This window comes from Salmo salar, chromosome 20 (assembly GCF_965601325.2).
Source record: "Salmo salar chromosome 20, fSalSal1, whole genome shotgun sequence".
NCBI lineage: Eukaryota > Metazoa > Chordata > Actinopteri > Salmoniformes > Salmonidae > Salmo > Salmo salar.
Window position 1 is genome coordinate 15,172,150 of NC_138310.1, and position 22,122 is coordinate 15,194,271.

The window sequence follows — 22,122 nt, forward strand, 5'->3', positions numbered from 1 at the left end:
ACACATACCAGTCTGCTGTACCTTTTTTTATTTACAGATTAACATGGTTTCTTGTAAAGTTACACATCCTCATGATCAGTCTTCATGTCTTTCCAGGACACTTGCAGTACAAACAAATCTTCTGCAAGTGGTTGAAGCAGTGGGGGCTGAACAAAGTGTACAAGCCCAGAACCAACCACTTCAGGGAGAGGCTTTTCCACCTTGTTGTGGAGTGCAGAAAGGACCAGATAGATGTCTACAAGGAGTCACAGCTCCCCAAAGCCAACATCCCTACCAACATTGCCACAGCGCCAAAACCTGCTAAACCATTACCCAACACAAGACTCACACCAGTTGAAGAACATTCTGGAACCTGCTGCAATATTCAACCAACACAATATCCATATTCAGTCACTTTGCTACAAGGGGAGATAGTTGTTATGTGACCTTTCACATATCCTCTTGAGAGTCATCAACTTCTTTGTATCCAAGTGGTATTGTCTGTGAGAGAGAAGACAAAAACGCCATTAGACATTTATGGGCAATCGTTGTGTACTGTCTGTATTTCCACTGTAGCAGCATGATGTATAATATGAGTCATCTCACAGACAGTGCCTCTGACATCAATGGAAAATCAAAAGAAATCAGCCAAGGCCTCAGAAAAAAAATTGTAGACCTCCACAAGTCTGGTTCATCCTTGGGAGCAATTTCCAAACGCCCAAAGGTACCACGTTCATCTGTACAAACAATAGTACGCAAGTATAAACACCATGGGACGACGCAGCCGTCATACCGCTCAGGAAGGAGACGTGTTCTGTCTCCTAGAGATGAACATACTTTGGTGTGAAAGGTGCAAATCAATCCCAGAACAACAGCAAAGGACCTTGTGAAGATGCTGAAGGAAACAGGTACAAAAGTATCTATATCCACAGTAATACAAGTCCTATATCGACATAACCTGAAAGGCCGCTCAGCAAGGAAGAAGCCACTGCTCAAAACCGCCCTAAAAAAGCAAGACTACGGTTTGCAACTGCACATGTGGACAAAGATCATATTTTTTGGAGAAATGTCCTCTGGTCTGATGAAACAAAAATATAACTGTTTGGCTATAATGACCATCGTTATGTTTGGAGTAAAAAGGGGGAGGCTTGCAAGCCGAAGAACACCATCCCAACAGTGAAGCAAGGGGGTGGCAGCATCATGTTGTGTGGGTGCTTTGCTGCAGGAGGGACTGGTGCACTTCACAAAATAGATGGCCTCATGAGGAGGGAAAATTATGTGGATATATTGAAGCAACATCTCAAGACATCAGTCAGGAAGTTAAAGCTTGGTCGCAAATGGGTCTTCCAAATGGACAATGACCCAAGCATACTTCCAAAGTTGTGTCAAAATGGCTTAAGGACAACAAAGTCAAGGTATTGGAGTGGCCATCACAAAGCCCTGACCTTAATCCTATAGATAATGTGTGGGCAGAACTGAAAAAGCGTGTGCGAGCAAGGAGGCTTACAAACCTGACTCCGTTACACAAGCTCTGTCAGGAGGAATGGGCCAAAATTAACCCAACTTATTTTGGGAAGCTTGTGGAAGGCTACCCGAAACGTTTGACCCAAGTTAAACAATTTAAAGGCAATGCTACCAAATACTAATTGAGTGTATGTAAACTTCTGACCCACTGGGAATGTGATGAAGTAAATAAAAGCTGAAATAAATCATTCTCTCTACTATTATTCTGACATTTCACATTCTCAAAATAAAGTGGGGATCCTATCTGACGTAAGACAGGGAATTTTTACTATAATTAAATGTCAGGAATTGTGAAAAACTGAGTTTAAATGTATTTGGCTAAGGTGTATGCAAACTTCCGACTTTAACTGTACATACGTTTCCAGCTGCAGACTGATAACGCGACGTCTAGGATTTGCTTCTTCTGTAGTGATCAATAGTTTCAGAGTTTATAACCGTTTTGCAACATTTGGCTCGTGCCTCAGTCTGCTTGGTCTATAGAGCGGTATATTTCTGAACCATTTCTAACGTATTCAGCTGGCGCTGCACGTAACTGGTCTCATATGTTAATTCTTGCGTCCTTTTAAACACTTGGGGAAAAACAGTGTTCCATTACGTTTTGCATAATCTCTGTGCTCATGTGGGCGTGGTTACTGACCTGGTAAACTTTATATAAAAAAAACATTTTCTCATTTAGAAGACTAAAATCACATTTCTATCTTTTTAGAAGTTTTCTGATACTTAATCATTCATTATATACAACATTCAGATGCAATCCTCATAATTGAGAAGTGTAGACAAACAGAGGTACAGTTATGTGCTTCTACCGTCTTTCATGATGTCACAACGAGGGTTCTTTCAGTCTCCACTGAACATTTACACATTCTCAAAAATATAAATATTGTTTAATTCTCCAATTTTGGGGCGGTAGGAGTTTTGGCGGGAGAAGGTCCTTTGTTCTGCTAAAGGTCTCTCCCTCCATGCTGCTTGACAAGGGAAGGTATTTACGACCATCATAAAACTGGCCAACAGCCCCAGGGGTGGGAGGGGTTGCCTAGCCAGCACCCCCGATCTCCATCTCAGGACTGGCAAGTCATAACACTAGATATCCTGCAATGTCCTGGCATACAGGAACATCGTTGAGACAAGTCCAATGGCTCTATTGAACAAGGACAACCATATCTACTCACTGCTAGCCTGATCATGCAATCGGTGAAACACAAAGGCCACAATAATTGCTACAAAACATGGCTCAATCAAACAATGACGTCATTGGTTGAACTCTCCCGGCGCAAAAATTCTAAAACACTGCTATAGTGCATAATTATGTCTGGAACACCTCTCAACACAATTATGTAAGAAGACTGGAAAAACACCCCAAATAGACTAGTCCGGCCCTTGACGCAAGTTAAGTTTAATCTGGTGCTATAGGTTGATTGTCTTTAAATGCAGCACAGAATTATTCTTAAAGTCATTACTTAATGTATTGAGTTTATATACCAATTCTGGGGTTAATTTGACTAATGTTAATGTTGTTTTCACGATATTTCACGTTGTTCGTCTGCATAATTTAAATCTAACAATAATTTGCACAAGACGAAGTCCACTTGATCAATAGTTATTGCTCTTGTATCCTATAGTGTCACTGGTGCCAATGACATCTATAGTGCCACCAACTGGTCTGGTGCAGCCATCTAAGGTTGCAGTGACTTTATATTCACACAGCTTCTAAGGACATATACATAAAGTTTATATATCAAATTTACATTACCAAATTTCATGCCCCAACATCCATCGGCTCAGTGGTGTAGCGTGTCTGACTTTGAATACAGCAGCTAATCATTCTCAAATTCATTAGAGGCTAATTCATTGAGTCTACAGTGTATACCAAATCTGGAGTCAATCTGACTTTATGGTTCATGAGAAGAAGTTTTTTTTAGCATTAGCATATGTACTAACGTGCATCTATAGGTACAGTGCCGCCATATTTGAATGCAGCAATGAATCATTCTCCAAACCATTAAAGACTGATGTAGTAAGTTTAAATCCAACATCTGGAGTGAATCTGATGTGGTTCATGAGGAGAAGATGATTGCAGATGATTATTGTCAATAACTCAGCCATCTTTTGACAAATCTCTTAGATTTTCTCAACTAAGTTAAGACATGTACCATGGGCCTATGGTTCATGAGAAGAAGATTTTTGAAGATTTTTTTGCATATTTTAACATATTAGCGTATGTGCTAATATGCATCTACTGGTATAATGTGGCCATATTTTAATGCATTTACGTAATTTTTTTCAAACTCTTTAGGGGCTTGTGATGAGTCTAAAGAACACATTTGGAGTGAATTTGACTTTTAGTTCATGACAGGTAGATTTTCTATGATCATTTTAAGCATGAGCGTTACATTGTAAAAAATGTGAATTCTTAATAGTTTAGTTATTTTTTAAGATATCAATGCCAAACTGAATATGGCTCATCGTGGTAATGGCTTTAATGAACCTAAAATGTTTCAAGTAGATAGGCCATTGTGGAGTTGATTTATGAAGGATTTAAATGGACACATAAAATCTGATTTCCTGATTTGATCTATAATTCAGCCATCTCTTAACCAACCCCTTAGCTTTTCTCAAACTAAGTTAAGAGATGTACCATGGGCTTACCTACTACATTCGGTGTTATTTAGAAAATAATTGTAAAAAGTTACCAATCTGTGAATCTGTGTTACCATGTCAAGAAAATACAAAAATAACACACAGAAACAATAGGTTTCACAGCTTTTTTGTGAACCCCAAAAATATATCTAATACTATATTACCTCATTCCATGTGTGGTTTTATCTGGTTATGTTGTGTTATATTGTGTTGTGTTATGATGTGTTATATTGTGTTGTGTTGTTGCCATGTTAGCCATGGAAAAGAACAACCTGATGAGGCTTGCTCACACCATACCTTTCACACCTGTCTCCATAATTGGTAAGTCATCAGCCAGTTACGTTAAAGGGATAGTTCACTGTTTTTGAATTTTAGATGATTTTTTACCTGTAGGGTGTGGTTGTTTCCTCTAAAATGTTCTTAAATTTGTTAGCTGGTTATGTAGCAATTTCTACAATAATCTGGCTAGCATTTTATGAGAACATAGCAATGCTACTAGAATTGGCTGTTTCTGTTAGGGATTGATTAAAACGCATGCCATTGCCTCCCTAATACCCATCTCCCCCATTGTTGCATGGTCCCTGGCAGCAGGAGAGGAGGTGAGTGTCTACTCCCTGGAGGAGGTGGAAGCTGCAGGTGCGGAGTCCTCCGTAATCTCCTGGTCGCCCCGGGGGCTGTCTGCAGTGCTGCAGCCGCTGTCCAGCGAGGGCTGTCTAGATGGGGCGCTGCGCAGGGCCATGCGCGTGTTGTGTACCTGGGCCGAGGGGGACGTCCTGAGTGTGGGCTGTGTGTACGTGGTCAAAGCCTTCCAGCCCAAGGTGATCCGCACCTGGCAGAGGGTCTTCCACAGCGACACCCCCCTCCAACTCTGTCTGCGGGTATACAATTAATATATAACTTCATCATATACATTGTATACTGTAACATCATATATTGTTGTTAGGGCCAGGAGTGTTTTCTGACTGAGACCTGTTAAACTCTGGGCCCTGGTTATTGTTAGCCTATAGTATCCTAAAGTTATAACTGGCACTTGTTCAGGTCACATAGTCAGGGAAAACTCCTGGTGTAACTCCTACTTATGTATATCCACTTTCCACAGACAGCTGTTCACATCACCTTGTTTTTGTTGTGTCTATTCGGTGTCTTCTTATTTTTACCCTAATGTTTTACTTGGCATGTATTACATCCACTAATAGCATCATTCTGGCCATATCTTGTTCTTACAGGAGATACAGCAACAGAGAGCTGCTCAGAAACTCATGCATGTGTTCAACCAAGTCAAACCAGAAAACGTGCCCCTTTCTCCCAGGTTTGTACTCAACATCTAGGACTTGTCTACATTACACGTGTGTGTGTGTGCTTGTGTGAGCTGATTGAATCTGTCTGTGTAACGTTGAGTAAGGATGGGAGACAGGTGCAGGAATACGTAATCGTGTAAAAAAAATGATCGACCCAAAACAAAAGAGCGAGGTGTAAACCTCTAAAATAATTCATGGGACGAGACCTGTAATAACAAAAATACATGTAGCACCAAAAACCAAATGAAACAGAGCACAGGTTCTCACGAGACCAACGGACATAGGACAATGATCGACAAGGACAATGGGGAACAGAGGGCACATATATACACATACTAATCAGGGGGAATGGGAACCATGTGTCCGTAATGAGACAAGACAGTCCTGGGTTGGTGGTGGTGATCCAGTTCAGTGACACCTAGAAGGCTGGTGAACGGAATGAGCAGCAGTACCAGGGGAATCCATGACAGTTTGAATGTGTGCACACGTGTGTACGTGTGTTCATATGTGCATCAACTAATATGTGTGGGAGATATGTGTTACATATTTGAATGTGTTTCTCCTTCCTAGGTTCCTGGATGTGTCTCTTCTTCACTGTCACTCAGACGGACAGTGGTTGACCATAGAGAGGAACATGTTGGGTGACTTCAGGAAGTACAACAATAACAGCGGAGAGGAGATCGCCCCCTGCTGTGGAATGGAGGAAACGCTCCTGGCCTTCTCCCACTGGACCTACCAATACTCCTGTAGAGAACTACTGGTGCTAGACATACAGGGTCTGTCTCTCTGTCCTGTTCTGTCTGTCTGTCCGTCCGTCACATTCTGTTGCGCTGTCTGTATGTCTGACTATGGATAGATCAGAGTTTTGTTAACATCATGCTTTGCTCTTTATTATTTATACTGTTTTGCACCCACGTCACCTAACAGGGTTGTCCTATAAACTACTACATTGAATTGAAGTCTCTTCTGTCTCTCCTTAATCTTTCACAGGAGTGGGGTCGGAGCTTACAGACCCATCAGTCATCCGAGCGGACGACAAAAGGTATCCGCCTCACACGGTGTAGGTTCAGTGTGTGACACCGACACTTATCATCTTCTTGACATACATTCTTTTGAGGTTTAAAGATATATCTGACAAACATCGATTTTTGGAGTACCCTCTTCTGCCCCTGGTCTACCTGTAGCTTGACTGGTGACATGGTGTTTGGTCCTGCTAACCTGGGAGACACTGCCATCCAGAGCTTTGTCCTCAAACACACCTGCAACTCCTGCTGCAAGAACCTCGGACTCTCAGGTAAGAGAAAGGAACTATTCAGACCACCACTGTCATAAGGGGGTTATGGAGGAGATAGATTGTGTGTGTGTATGCGTGCTTGTAATGTGTGAGAATGTGTCGTCTGTTTGGTATTTGAAAATCAGAGTGGACCAGCAGGGCTCGTGTGTGTGTGTGTGTGTGTGTGTGTGTGTGTGTGTGTGTGTGTGTGTGTGTGTGTGTGTGTGTGTGTGTGTGTGTGTGTGTGTGTGTGTGTGTGTGTGTGTGTGTGTGTGTGTGTGTGTGTGTGTGTGTGTGTGTGTGTGTGTGTGTGTGTGTGTGTGTGTGTGTGTGTGTGTGTGTGTGTGTGTGTGTGTGTGTGTGTGTCACATTCATGTCTTCACCTGGGAGTCTCGTTGGCTTGGAGATGAATGCCTGAACTTCAAATGAAGATAGAACCAGCTAATTAAGCCAAGGGAAGAATTTATTTTGATGACAACAAAGCATTGGAGGCAGGGGGAGGGACTTGCATTGTGCGGTGTGCTGGGCTCTCTTTGATTACATATTAAACACGGCTTTGTGCTGGCAGGGTGCTATGGAGACATTAGCTTTGATTAGATATTAATTGCAGTCTCTGGGTAGACCCGAGATACACGATACTAGCATCTAGAGGGAGCCTCGCCTCGGAAATTCACTCCAAAACAAACAAGTGAGCAAACAGACAAACACACGCAAACATTCAGCCATACTGGTTTTGATATTTTCAAAGGTGCTTTTTTTTCCCTTTTTTTCTTGTGTCCTCTCCAAGATTCCCATAAAATCAAAACAAATTATTAATGAAAAATCCATGGACTTCCTCTCCGGTCTGATCCAATTATCTTTTAAGTGGCAATGACTATGTCGACTGCCATGTAGCTGATTGATGTTTGTGTTGTCAGATTTGAAGAGGAGCACAGACAGCGGGAAAACAGAACACAGATCTTCTGAAGAGGAAAGTGGAGTGATCGTGACCAGATTGTAACCTCTGACTTGAAAGCAGAAGTACGCCATCCTAACCTCTGGTTGAGGTGGGATGAAGTTGCCATTAAAGCATAAAGACACTGATCAGTTTAGTTTTTTTTCTCCCTAAATGGTTAAGGATAGGATTTGGGAAGGCTTACTTGATCCAGAAGTGTGCTTAAGGGAAACTTCTACCACGAATAAAAGCACTCACTTGGGGCTTTGAATGGATAGTGTACATTGTATAACTTCGTATGGACTACCTCTTGTGTTAGATGGCTGGTAGGGCTTTGGTTTTAAAAATCAACAGCAAACCTGATGCCGTAGTCTTGCATTCGTTCCACCTATGGAGTGTATAGTGGAGGGAGGCCAAGGCGAATACATTTTATGTACATACACTCCCCAACCGTATTTATTTGGACAGTGATGTGAAATTTGGCCCTATACTCCAGCATTTTGGATTTGAGATCAAATGTTTCATACGAGGCGACAGTACAGAATGTCACCTTTTATTTGAGGGTATTTTCATACATATTTGTTTTACCGTTTAGAAATTAAAGCACTTTATGTATCTAGTCTCCCATTTGAAGTTGTCATAAGTATTTGGACTAATTCACTTAAAGTGTATTAATGTAGTCTAAAGTTAGTATTTGGTCCAATAATCTTAGTACGCAACGATTATATCAAGGTTGTGACTCAACAGGAAACCGTCTTTAGAGACACTGACCAAATTGCTCTGGCTGGACTCAAGCATGTTATTCTTTATGAAATGAAAACAAAACTTGATTTTAAAAAAAATACTATTTATTTATCAGACATTGCACATTAAAGCTTCAATATGGGATTTGTTTTTCAGCAAAACATCAAATGTTTTTTTTTTCTGTTTTCAAACACTCATATTTTCATTTTTTAGCAATGCTGAGTGCTACAATGTGTTCTTATGCTGCTCATGTTCAAACTGGTTACATGAAGAAAAAAAACGATTATTCTCATCGAGCAGTGACATAGCTGGGCTGAGGCATGGCTTATGGCTTCCATTCAGAATTAAAATACTAATACAAGAATAACTCAATCTGATCTCTTGGTGGTTGGAATTTGCACGGCTCAGACTCAAACTATTACAATTATTATGATGGATAGCACAGATTTTTAGATACTGCTATTGTCCCTTCACGGTTCTCATTGAAGATGTCAGCATTGTTACTCTTAAAATGCTAGTTTGTGTTTGTGTGTTTGTGTGTGAATGGAAAAAGAACAAGACAGAAATGCATCCATAACATTTCTTTTATTTTTCTTCCCACAAAGAAATGTCTACAAAAGCGATAAAATATAGAATTTAACAAAAATCACTTCAGACCTTGACTTCATTATTTACATCTCGAAGGAGGAGACACTGAGATGGCTCAGGAAAACTCACAACTTCAACACAACTGGATCACCAAAGCTCTTAATTTATGTCGCTATCTCTCTCTCTCTCTCACACACACACACACACACACACACACAGCTGGGTCAAAGCTGGGTCAAAGTTCTAAGGTCTGAGCTGACTCAACAAGTGAAAAAAGCAAACATATAAACAAACAATTCAATGTAATGAAATACACACTTGCCTCAAAATTCCTCTTTTTGATTGGTTCTCAAGTAAACTCACACAGTAAAGCAACTAGTTCCCATTTCGCCAATCGAGCTTGTCCTCTCTAACTATGGCACTTGAAAAAACGTGTTCCTTTTATTTTTGTTTTGTTAGTTTCTGTACCCCATACCTTTTTAAGGGTTTTGGTCACAGATGCTACATTTACTTTACTTTCTCACCTTGGGAAGCAAAGACATTCTAATCAATAAATTAACAATTTCAACACTACTCCAATAGCACACACGTTTAATGCATTAAGAAAGTATACAACGCATCAATAGAACAAAGAACCTCAATTTCTCCCTCTCTCTCTCGTTCATTCACTCTCTTTCAGCCTCAGTCTCTCTCTCTCTCACACAAGCCCGCACACACACACACACACACACACATACACAGGTTCTCTAAAGAGGCAGAAGTTGGGGGTGTAGTGTATTTGACTAAGCATGTGAAATGTTTTCGATTAAGTATATAAAATGGCGGCGCACTTTGTCCAGTGGTCTCGTTGGGATAACAACCACATTTTGTCTGCGCTCCATGGTGTCTGTTGATGGAGTAAAAGGCGCATAAAGCGTTCAGTCCCTCACACTGAAAACGCTACTCCATAACATTCAGAATAAAATAATCCCACCCCTGCCAAACCCACCCATCACTCCCACCCCTGCCAAACCCACAGCATCGCTTGAGAAAACACAAAAGCCCCAATGTTTCATTGCCATGAAACGGCATGCAAAGATAACAGAACGACAATAGGCTAATAGTAATATAAGATTAATAGTAATAATAATAACAATAATAATAATAATAATAGTAGTAGTAATAAAATTCAAATAATCTTACAATACAGTAGTAAATGCTTTCCAGATATTATTGCTACAGTACCTTACAGTGTTGATTTGTCACTCAGATGACCAACCCCGTCCCCCAAACACAACCCCAACCCCCCGATTCACAGTCTAGAAAGGGAAAATAAAAACAAAGTGGGTTTGAATTCACTGTCCTATAGGCGTGGAATGGTTGGACGCCAGCTTAGTTATGGTCTTCCTTCATTGTAACACAAGCAGCATATCTAGAACGGGTGGTTTTATGAATGCACCTGAAAATGTTATTTTCAGGACATTATTAAAGGAATTTCTGGGACTATTGTAGATAATGGCTCTCCCCATTATATGGACCCGGACAGTGAATCTTTCCCACACACAGATAGACACACACACACACACAGACACACACACGCCTTGTCTGGGTAGGTTCCTTCGCTGGGAGCCACCAGCATATTTATCTCTCCCAAAAATGCTTACATTTTTCAAAAATGTTCTTTTCATGCAAAGACAGAAAAATTGTTGCTCCCTGAGAGAGATGCTGTGTAGTGCATCGAAATGCAAGTGATTGTCTTTAACGAGCCACTGACCTCTGACCTATGAGGGGAGAGGGATGGGAACTACTTTTGGGCCGTGGGGGGGGGGGGGGGGGGGTATGGAATGGGGGGTTGGGGGTGGGGAGCTATGACTAGAAGCTCATCCTGTGTATACAGAGGATGACAGGACAACATAGTGTTCACTGCATATGGGAAAGGGTGGGGGGTAATGGAAATGGGAAGTGGAGGAAAATGTCTCAGGTCATACTGTTCTGTACACGCACTGGCTAGCATCTATTCTCCACTAAAAGCTCAGAGGGATTTGGCAACTGTGCGAAACACGTAAACGTGTCTATTATAACATCTAAGGAAATCCTCGAAGATCTTCAGCATTAACATTTAAAAAGCATTTGAAAAACATTCTAAACTGTTCATAAATTAAACAAAACAGGAAGTGATTGTCTATCATAGCTTACTATAAAGATTATACAATGTATTGCAACTTTAAGTGGCAAACGTTTCAGGGAAGAATATCTATTACCTCTAGAATAAGCAGTGCAAGAGTCCCAGAGAGCACTCTCTGTAATGTGGAATGTGTTTCAAGTTTCCATTTTAATATGAAAGATTGAATGTCCGATTGTCAGTCAAATTGAAAGAAATGATCAGTGGACATCCTGGTGTATCCACTCTAGCTAATCATGACTACCCTGTGATTGAATGTTCTAGAAGGATGAGGCTGAACAGAGAAATGCAAGGATAAGGATAAAGCAGTGTGAAAGTTCTATCTCCTCAGAGAGAAAGAGAGAGAGAAAGTATTCTTCATTTAAGATGCCCAGTGATTAGCATGGGCATAGATTGTGCAAAATGAGGGGGGGGATGTAGAGAGGAAGAGGTTTATGCAGGGACTGGGGTTCTTATATTCACTGACTAAGTAAGCCATCATGAAAAGACACCAAGATCAACACAGTCGTTTTGGCTAGGTGGGGTGGAGAGAGGTGGTGGTAGGTTTAGGGGGGCTGGCAGGATGGCAATCTGCCAGAAACTTTTTTTTCACACAAAATAGAATATTTATGTACATATCTTCACCTTGAAGAGTAGCCATAATTGTTTTACTCCTTCTTTTACAGTTTAATAGTTCTCAACTGAAAGATGCAATACCCTCTTCACATATCAACAGAGCCCAGACAAGGTTTCTCGACGTACCGAAAGCACCCCCCAGGTTTAACCCAATATTCTTTAACAAGTCTCATTTAAACTTGACAAATTCTGTACACATGAATCTATCAAATAAAAAAACACATAGACAAGGTATCAGCCACATAGGGCAGCTACAGTTTTAAATTAGGACTAAAATATGAACAGAAAAATAAGTAATACTGGAATCCGCTCTGTACTAAAGAATATCTACAATAGTTTTTCTGAATCCACACGAATCCCTCCCCCACCTTCAATATCACAATATCATGTAAAAAAAAAAAAAATGTATCAAAGATAAACAAATTGACTTACCCAGTTAAAAGACAGCTTAAAATGTGCTAGTTAAAGTCTGTACATTTCTGATCAGTTCTGAAGAGCCCCTTGGTCATGGGTGCATTATATACATTCTTTAGACTGTATCGGTGAATAGGGTTGGATAAGTGCTGGACATTCCTAGTGTTTGCGGCTGTAAGTGTCTGGAGGGTCCGGGCCTGGGGTCCGGGCTTTGCGGTTGCGGTAATGATGCGTCCGCGGTCACGTTGTGGTCCACTCTCTGAGATTGGACCGTAGGCAGTCACTTGGGTATGGTGATGGCTGCATTGGGGTCGGGATTGAAGAGCTCCTTGTAGAGTGGGGGGAAAAGCACATTGACCGTCTCGGGATGAAGCTGCTGGAAGGCCTGTAGCTCCTCGGTGTGGAGAGTACACAGGGCCGACAGCGTGGGGATCCGACCAATCAGCTACAGAGGACAGAGAGGAGTCAACGGTCAGGGGTGATGGGTCAAGAAGTCTCAGGCTGTACAAACCGCAGCTAAAGCAAAAAAGGCTGTCTAAAATACACTACCATCCAGGGGTGCAACTTTCACTGGAGAGAGGGGGGAATGTCCCCCCCCCCCCACATTCTGAAATTGCATTTTTGTCCCCCCCAGTTTTATCATTGGAATGTGATACAAAACAAGGCAACGGTGTGCTTTAGGACCACGCGGACACCTCCGAGCGGTCAGGTAAGCTGTTTGGAGTGCTTATCCGATTGGATAAAAATATATAATTGTCCCCCCCACTTTTAAAACCAAAGTTGCGCCGCTGCTGCCATCTAACAGTGCCTAGGTGTGACGCTCTTCGATGTGAAGCCTCACAACAGATGTACTGTATGAGGCTTAGTGATCTGGGTGGTGATGCGCCCTACCTTAGCCAGCGTGTCCTCATCCATGTGGTTCTTCTGCATGATGTGCTGCAGCGCAAAGTAGATCTTCTCCTGGAGCTTCTGCACCTTCCTGGGCTCCATCAGCCACGGCCGGTCTGACAAAGGAACACACAACCACATCACATGTCAATCAATCAATCAAATGTATTCATAAAGACCTTTTTACATCAGCAGATGTCACAAAGTGCTTATACAGAAACCCAAGCTAAAACCCCAAAGAGGAAGCAATGCAGATGTAGAAGCACGGTGGCTACGTAAAACTCCCTGTAAAGGCAGGAATCTAGGAATAAATTGTGTCTGTCTTACTACTAATAAAGACAGATTCAGTAATGTCAGTCACTGTGACCGCAGCATTCTCCAGCCAGGCACTGCCTCAGTAAGGTGCGCCTGTAGGTGGCGGCAGAAGGCTAGCTGTGGCTGTGTGTAGTCAGTACTGACCTGCGGAGATGAGCACTGCTGCGGAGAACAGAGCGATTTCCTCCTCAGTGAGCTGCAGAGAGCACAGACTCTTGGCAAAGTCAAATACCGCGCTGACCAGGTTGTCACAGCCTGAGAGAGACAATAGAGAGGCGGTCAATTCATTGTCATAGTTATATCTTGTCCAGAGCATTATGGGTACTGTAGTACATCATACTACTTAGATGACAGTCGATGAGGTGGTACAGTAGCGCTAGCAGCAGTGCCTTACCTAGAGCTTTGAACATCTGCATGCCCCCGTACTTCCCCTCAAACAGCACTGTGTTGTTGAGCGGGTTAAACGCCCGACACATTCTAACCAGGACCACCTCCAGACAACCTAGAGAGAGAGAGAGAGAGAGAGACGTTGATGACCTTTTTGCTAATCCAATATGTTTTTCATGTTGGTGCTACATCGTTGATACGATGTGGAAACGTGGTTGTTTCAAGCAGCTTGTTTCCAGTGGGTCAGCAGTGCCAGCTCACCTGACTTGAGCAGAAGGATCTGGTCATTCTGGCACAGCTCCATGAAGCCTGAGATGCGCTTGGCAAACTCCACCACATACTGGATGGCATGGGTGATCTGGATGGCACACTGCTGCCACAGCATGTCTCGCGTCTGCAGACAAATACACACGTTGGCAAGTTCGGGACGCGTTATGACAGCTCGTATACACACTTTTCAAACACTGCTATAGCACTTCCCCAAGTGCAAACAAATACAAACCGTATTTAACACACATGTTTATGCCACAGGACTATGCACACAACAAGACACGTAGAGTTGTATTTGGGTAAGTCCTCCCTTTTTACAGTTCAATGAAGTACAATACAGGAATTGGGAAAATGCATACTTAGAAAATAGTCAGCTCTCTCGCTACTCAGAATATCCAAAGTACAATATCAGCAAATTGCTTTTGTGTGTTCTATAGTGTCTGTCTGTAAGATGAATCTCTACGGAGAATATTTCAAAGGGTTCTTCTGTAATGACCCATAATCCATTAGACACAGAGGAATGAGAGAAGTCACGGTGATATAAAGGAACTAGTGCTGTTTCCACACACACACACACACACACACACACACACACACACAGGCAGGCGGAGAAAAGGAGCGAGAGAGAGATAGAAACAGAAGAAGGAGAAACGAGCAGAGAAAGAGAGAACTTGAGAAGAAAAAAAAGAGACAGAAAGAGAGAGGGGGTGAGATTCTATAGACATCCAGAGTTTGGGAGAGAATGAGGGCAGTTGGTATAGGGAACAAAAGAGACATTGGATGACAATAGAGTTGGGAGGTGCTCAGAGGTTGTACTGTAGGTTAGTGAGCAGCGTAAACTCGACTGGTCACAAGGAACACACACACCACAGGAGGCTGCTGATGGGAGGACGGCTCATAATAATGGTAGGAACGGTGCAAATGGAATGGCATCAAACACCTGGAAACCATGTGTTTCATGTATTTGATTCCATTCTCCTGATTCTGCTCCAGTAATTGCCACGAGCCCGTCCTCCCCAATTAAAGTGCCACCAACCTCCTGTGAGGTACACACACTAGTCACACTCACTTTGCTCTGGTACATCTTGATGTCATCGTAGGAGTGTGTTTGCCAGGCCAGCTGCTGCAGCTCATCTGCTGTGTATTGACAGGTCTCCAGGTGAGACTTTATAATGTTCTGGGCGATACGATCTATGGAGGGAGATGGGGTGCAGATACAGATCACAATTCCAGCAAAACGGTAGCTTACCATTCATTGTCTATGGAGCATGAAACCGATGAACCGTACACACGCTTAATGAAAACTTCCGAAGGTTTCAGTCCTCATGCAACTTTCTATGTAGTCTCGTCCACCAGCCTGGGGACAAAGTTTATTTTTATGTATCTGAATCTGAATTGTAGAAAAGAATTGTTGGGCTAATTGAAACGTGGCGTAGAAAACAGCAGAACGGATCTTTAAAAGAATCAGCTAATGTATTGTATACCCCCATCCAAGTATGTGACAACTCCAATAGAGAATGCACTGTGCACTGAGTAAAACTGTGTTCAGCTGAGTTGACATCGCAACCTTAGTAAGGCAGGCAACACTCAAGATTCACTCTGCAATCTGACAGGGTGTTTCTTGCATTGATGGGCTGAGCTTCAATATGATACAGGGTCAGCTCACACACTCGCACCCCCCAAGAAAGTCTGATCTCAGGTCCCTCACACTGCTTATCACACTTAACCTCGCCATGACACCTTCATGTTCAAATCATCAACTAAGGCCTGGTGTCTTCCTGCCCCGTACAACACTCGGGCCTCATTATGTCATGCACCTAATGTTTTTGAAGGCGGCACTGATGGTCCAATTGAACACCTGTGAATAAACTTAACCCTAACCCTTAGTTACCTAGCTCTCCCATGCTGACATTGCTTGGCGCCAGCTGACTGTCCTGGTAGGAGCTGTAGTTGAACAGGTTGGTCACAGGGGTCAGGTCGTACACAGGCTCCTGTTTTATGTGCTTCATGCCCGCCATGTCCAGGCCTGACTGATCCGGGGAGGGCTGGGTGGAGTCCATACCGTGGTAGTAGCCGCCGGGGGCACCACCGTTCACCTGGCCCTTGGGAAGCTCGATGACGTGGCCGTTGGCGTAGGTGCCTCCGATCTCGTGGTTGAGGGTGTTGAGGCCGTTGGTCAGGCTGGAGGAGTAGACGCGCGCCAGGGCCTCGGCCTCACCAGTCTGCTGCTGCCGCTCATTCAGGATCCGCTGCTGGTGCTTCTGCACCTCGGCGTACAGGCTGTCTCGCTGCTTCTTTGACATGCGGCCAAACTTCACCGCTATGCACAGAGGGAGGGTTCTTTATTAGTCACATTGTGTTTGGTTTCTCCCTCAGCTTCACCTGTGCTTTTACATTCCAGAGATTACAATAGTATTTGACAATCTTAAAGGGATAGTTCGGGATTTTGTCAATGACGACCTTTTATCTACTTCCCTAGAGTCAGATAAACTCGTGGATACCATTTTTGTTTCTGCGCCCAGTATGAGATAGTTTCGCAAGGCAATGCTAACTAGCATTAGCGCTATCTTGGCGCTAGCATGCTAGCTGTAACCGAAGACTTTCAGTTTTTGCGCTAAGCTAGTTAGCATTGGCTCGCGAAACTACCTCTAACTTCCTTTATATTGGACGCAGAGACAAAAATGATATCCATGAGTTCATCTGACTCTAGGGAAATAGATGAAGGGCTTCATTGTCAAAATCACAAACTATCCCTTTAAGTAAGCAAGTGTCTACACTTGTGTTTGTGTATGTATTTGTGTGTACGTTCATGTGTGTGTCGAAGCGGTCTCACCATCTCTGGACATTCCAAGTGCGAGACACTTCTGTAAGCGGCAGTGTTGGCAGCGGTTTCGGTTGGTCCTGTCGATCAGACAGTTCCTCTGGCGAGGGCAGGAGTATGCAGCGTTGTTCTGCTGACTACGTCTGAAGAACCCCTACAGGACAAACACGAGCGGTCAGTCAATGTTTTGGAAATAAAGGAAAAGATGTGAAAATAATACAAAATAATAAAATAGAAAAGATCTCACGGAGAGTAGGAAAGAGGCGGCGGAATAAGAAAGAAGATATAAAACAAAATGACAGAGGAGAAGGATGGACAGAGGGAACAACAGAGCTGTGTTGACAACTCACTTTGCAGCCCTCACATGTGATGACTCCATAGTGGATTCCTGATGACTTGTCTCCGCAAATTTTGCATGGTATAACTTCGATTTGGGCTGTGGACAGAGAGAGGGGGAGGGGAAAACACACATACCTGAGTTACATAACCGTTTTATTGTATCACACACACTGTGATACACACAGTGTTAATGGCCGCTCAACTTTCCCTAATTAGTGTGTGTGTGTGTGTGTGTGTGTGTGTGTGTGTGTGTGTGTGTTTCTGTCACATATGACCCAGTGAGCGGGCACAGCACTCCCAATCAGAAGGAACCTCTCCAGTCAGCAGGTCACTGTGACATTGGGACATCCTGTTAATTTTAGCAGTGTTTTTTTTTGTAGCGGTAATGACAGGAACACTAGTGACAGACTTTATGTCATGAGGACGAGCAGGGGTCCTTAGATGTGCTCCCAGGATTGTAGTGGGGTTACATCACCAAAGTATCTTCCTTTATTCACTCACTCGCATTGTAAACGTAGTGTACTGTTGGACTGAACCGTGTACTGTAGGTCTGAAATCGCCTCACACACAGAAACCATTAGGCGTGTCCAGTGACCACAGTAACCAGTGTAGCCACGTAGTTCAAGACGGAGAAGGAAAGCGACAGATAGATCGAGCGATAGGTGGCACATATCTTCTGAGACTGCACACTCACTATAAAGAGATTAGACACTCTAATCCTAAATGACTTCCTTCCTCCCAAGCTGTTTCCTTGCGATGCACACTGGCTTATCCAAAGCACCAATTCCCTAATATTCTTTCTGTACCTGAACCTGGTAGAATCAGGTAAGATGGTTATAAACAGACATTTCAGGTGATTATAAAACATGTTTTGTTTAGTTACTTTTTTCTTGAAATGTTTCTCTAACTTTACTGCAAGTCAAGCTAGCTTGCACTGCAGAGCAGCAAACGTTAGCTAGTTAAAAGATAGGCTTGGTTGAATATAAAATTATGGCTAGAAACCTCAACCTAACAATTACCATCACAATACACTTAAATGGGAGGCAACAGATATATATATATATATACACATACATACACATACACAAACGACCATTCAAAAGTTAGGGGTCACTTAGAAATGTCCTTGTTTTTGAAAGAACATTTAAAAAAAAATTCCATTAAAATAACATCAAATTGATCAGAAATACAGTGTAGACATTGTTAATGCTGTAAATGACTATTGTAGCTGGAAATGGCTGATTTTTCTATGAAATATCTACATAGGCGTACCGAGGCCCATTATCAGCAACTATCACTCCTGTGTTCCAATGGCATGTTGTGTTAGCTAATCCAAGTTTATCATTTTAAAAGGCTAATTGATCATTAGAAAACCCTTTGCAATTTTGTTAGCACAGCTGAAAACTGTGGTCCTGATTAAAGAAGCAATAAAACTGGACTTCTTTAGACTAGTTGAGTATCTGGAGCATTAGCATTTGTGGGTTCGATTACAGGCTCAAAATGGCCAGAAACAAAGAACTTTCTTCAGAAACTCGTCAGTCTATCCTTGTTCTGAGAAATGAAGGCTATTCCATGTGAGAAATTGCCAAGAGACTGAAGATCTTGTACAACGCTGTGTGCTACTCCCTTCACAGAACAGCGCAAACTGGCTCTAGCCAGAATAGAAAGAGGAGTGGGAGGCCCCGGTGCACAATTGAGCAAGAGGACAAGTACATTAAAGTGTCTAGTTTGAGAAACAGACTCATCACAAGTCCTCAACTGGCAGCTTCATTAAATAGTAAACACAAAACACCAGTCTCAACGTCAACAGTGAAGAGGCGACTCCGGGATCCTGGCCTTCTAGGCAGTTGACAGTGCATGCCATAGCAAACACCAAGCCGTGAGGTCGAAGCTCCGAGACAGGATTGTGTCGAGGCACAGATATAGGGAAGGGTACCAAAATATTTCTGCAGCATTGAAGGTCCCCAAGACAGAGCTCCAAAGTTCCTCTGTGGAGATGGGAGAACCTTACAGAAGAACAACCATCTCTGCAGCACTTATGGTAGTGGCCAGACGGAAGCCACTACCATAAGCCGGTAAAAGGCACATTGCAGCCCGCGTGGAGTTTGCCAAAAGGCACCTAAAGGACTCTCAGACCATGAGAAAAAAGATTCTCTGGTCTGATGACACCAATATTGATATTTTTGGCCTGAATTTCAAGCGCCACATCTGGAGGAAACCTGGCACCATCCCTGCGGTGAAGCATGGTGGTGGCAGCATCATGCTGTGGGGATGTTTTTCAGTGGCAGGGACTGGGAGACTAGTCAGGATCGAGGGAAAGATGAAAGGAGCAAAGTACAGCGAGATCCTTGATGAAAACCTGCTCCAGAGTGCTCAGGACCTCAGACTGGGGCGAAGGTTCACCTTCCAACAGGACAACGACCCTAAGCACACTGCCAAGACAACGCAGGAGTGGCTTCGGGACAAGTCTCTGAATGTCCTTGAGTGGCCCAGCCAGAGCCCGGACTTTAACCCGATCGAACATCAATGCAGAGACCTTAAAATAGCAGTGCAGTAACGCTCCCCCATCCAACCTGACACGAGATTGAGAGGATCTGCAGAGAAGAATGGGAGAAACTCCCCAAATACAGGTGTGTCAAGCTTGTAGTGCCATCCCCAAGAAGACTCGAGGCTGTAATCACTGCCAAAGGTTCTTCAACAAATTACTGAGTAAAGTGTCTGAATACTTATGTAAATGTGATATTTCTGTTTTTTAAAAACCTGTTTTTGCTTTGTCATTATGGCTTATTGTGTGTATATTTTTATTTCATCCATTTTAGAATAAGGCTGTAACGTAACAAAATGTGGTAAAATTCTAGGTGTTTGAATACTTTCTGAATGCACTGTATATATACAGTACCAGTCAAAAGCTTTGACACACCTACTCATTCCAGGGTTTTTCTTAATTTTTACTATTTTCTACATTTTAGAATAATAGTGAAGACATTAAAACTTTGAAATAACACATATTGAATCGTGTAGTAACCAAAAAGTGTTAAACAAATGAAAATATATTTTATATTTCAGTTTATTCAAAGTAGCCACCCTTTGCCTTGATGAGAGAATGCCAAGAGTGTGCAAAGCTGTCATCAAGGCAAAGGGTGGCTACTTTGAAAAAACTGAAATATAAAATATATTTTCATTTGTTTAACACTTTTTTGGTTACTACATGATTCCATATGTGTTATTTCAAAGTTTTAATGTCTTCACTATTATTCTACAATATAGAAATTAGTCAAATAAAGAAAAACCCTTGGATGAGTAGGTGTTTCCCAACTTGACTGGTACTGTACACATATATATATTTTAAATTATTATTATTATTTGTATTACTATTTTCCCCTAACCCTACTACCCCTCCCCTAATTGGAGTAAACTAATGGACAACAACACCTAGGCTTCTACTTCCAGCTTATACATACTATATACATTTTACAGACACAATGCATTTTACAGTAGTTATCTTTTGTTTTTAATCCAATCCTTGAGCTTCCCTCAATCCCTCCCATCTATCTCTCAAGACCATCCAGTTTTGATTTCTATTTGCCATATATTTTTCAACTGTGCTGTGATGTTTCACAAAAGTTCTGAACCTTTCTATTCTAATCGATTTTACAGATTATTTCATTTACAAACGTTTTTGCCAAAAGTATTATTATATTATTGATTTTTCAAATCACTTAGATTTTTCAAATCACCCAGCAGTGCTATTTGCAGAGTTAGCTCCAGGTAAATGTTGCAGTCCTTCAGCCATTCCTGAACCTGCTACCAAAAACAAGCTACATATGGACAGTACCAAAACAAATGATCTAATGATTCTGTCTCTTCGCAGCGAATGCTGCAGAGCTGGGATGGTTGTATTCCCCTTATATATATATAACATTCTATTGGTTGCAAGAATTTTGTATGATAATTTAAATTGAAAAATGATACGTTTTGAATCCGGTGTCGTTTTATGTATCAGTTCATAAAGCATGTGCCATGGAATCGGTACATCAAAAATCTCTTCTCAACTGTTTTGCAATCTATATGGCACAGCTGTCAATTTTTTGGTCCTTAAATGAAACTGGTATACTTTTTTATTTATCACAATTTTCTTTAACAAATGTTGGTCTATAATGCAGAGCCGAAAGACAAGTTCCTTACATTTCCCCCTTCCACTTGCCTCTTCCATTTTTATGGTAATGCTGCAATTAGTTGGTTGTAAATCTGTGTGACATAACTCCACCAGTCCTATTTATGATATCATTTACAAAGATGATACGTTTTTAAACATGTTTATTATTTAACATTACTATTAAAACAGTTCTCACTTATAGTAATGGTTAATTGTTTACAAGTTGCTAGCTATACCATAAAGCCATCACCAAAAATGACATATTTTCATCTTCTTCTCTGTTTTGGTAACTTCCTGTTCTTCCACGGACTCTGGCTGGACTAAAGACGACACAAAGATTGAACATTTTCAAAGTATGTGGTGTCCGTCTTCCATTGACATCCGGCACAACGTAATGGAGTGTTTATGGGTATTATGAACAAGGCTTTAGGGCTCTATTCAATCTGTATCGCTGAAGCGTTACAGATTGCACGCTAGAAATGTTGAGGTCATTTCCAATTGAGGCGACATATGCAGCATTTACCATGAATGCAGTCTCTGCTAACACGGGAACATTGCCTTTAAATTTCAATCACGCTGTAACGCTGAACGTCTGATACGGATTGAATACAGCCCTATTTTCAGTTTCTGAAATAGTAATATTCCACAAATCTACGAGAATGAATAGCCTTCAGTTTTTGTCTGAAACAGATAAAAACACATAGCACTTTGATGACCCTGAGAATAGCACAAAACTACAAAAAAAAAGGGACCCCCAACTGGGTTGGGTTCATTTGGAA

At 42.0% G+C, this 22,122-nt stretch overlaps 2 protein-coding genes across 2 annotated transcripts in view; one reads left to right on the forward strand and one right to left on the reverse strand.

Moving 5' to 3' along the window:
* Window positions 1-7,794, forward strand: part of LOC106580069 (transient receptor potential cation channel subfamily M member 6) — an 89,927-nt gene extending 82,133 nt beyond the window's left edge. Inside the window, exons 27-33 of the mRNA XM_082966844.1 lie at window positions 4,396-4,461; window positions 4,729-5,018; window positions 5,367-5,449; window positions 6,009-6,214; window positions 6,429-6,480; window positions 6,623-6,732; window positions 7,629-7,794. Coding sequence (XP_082822970.1) covers window positions 4,396-4,461; window positions 4,729-5,018; window positions 5,367-5,449; window positions 6,009-6,214; window positions 6,429-6,480; window positions 6,623-6,732; window positions 7,629-7,711 — 890 coding nt within the window. The 3' untranslated portion in view covers window positions 7,712-7,794. The remainder of the gene's footprint in view (window positions 1-4,395; window positions 4,462-4,728; window positions 5,019-5,366; window positions 5,450-6,008; window positions 6,215-6,428; window positions 6,481-6,622; window positions 6,733-7,628) is intronic.
* Window positions 7,795-8,955: 1,161 nt separating this feature from the next.
* The window catches only part of rorb (RAR-related orphan receptor B), a 33,292-nt gene continuing 20,125 nt past the window's right edge, over window positions 8,956-22,122 (reverse strand). Inside the window, exons 2-10 of the mRNA XM_082966227.1 lie at window positions 17,199-17,284; window positions 16,861-17,002; window positions 15,919-16,347; window positions 15,097-15,218; window positions 14,019-14,151; window positions 13,765-13,872; window positions 13,515-13,625; window positions 13,059-13,171; window positions 8,956-12,612 (exon numbers count right to left, since the gene is read on the reverse strand). Coding sequence (XP_082822353.1) covers window positions 12,448-12,612; window positions 13,059-13,171; window positions 13,515-13,625; window positions 13,765-13,872; window positions 14,019-14,151; window positions 15,097-15,218; window positions 15,919-16,347; window positions 16,861-17,002; window positions 17,199-17,284 — 1,409 coding nt within the window. The 3' untranslated portion in view covers window positions 8,956-12,447. The remainder of the gene's footprint in view (window positions 12,613-13,058; window positions 13,172-13,514; window positions 13,626-13,764; window positions 13,873-14,018; window positions 14,152-15,096; window positions 15,219-15,918; window positions 16,348-16,860; window positions 17,003-17,198; window positions 17,285-22,122) is intronic.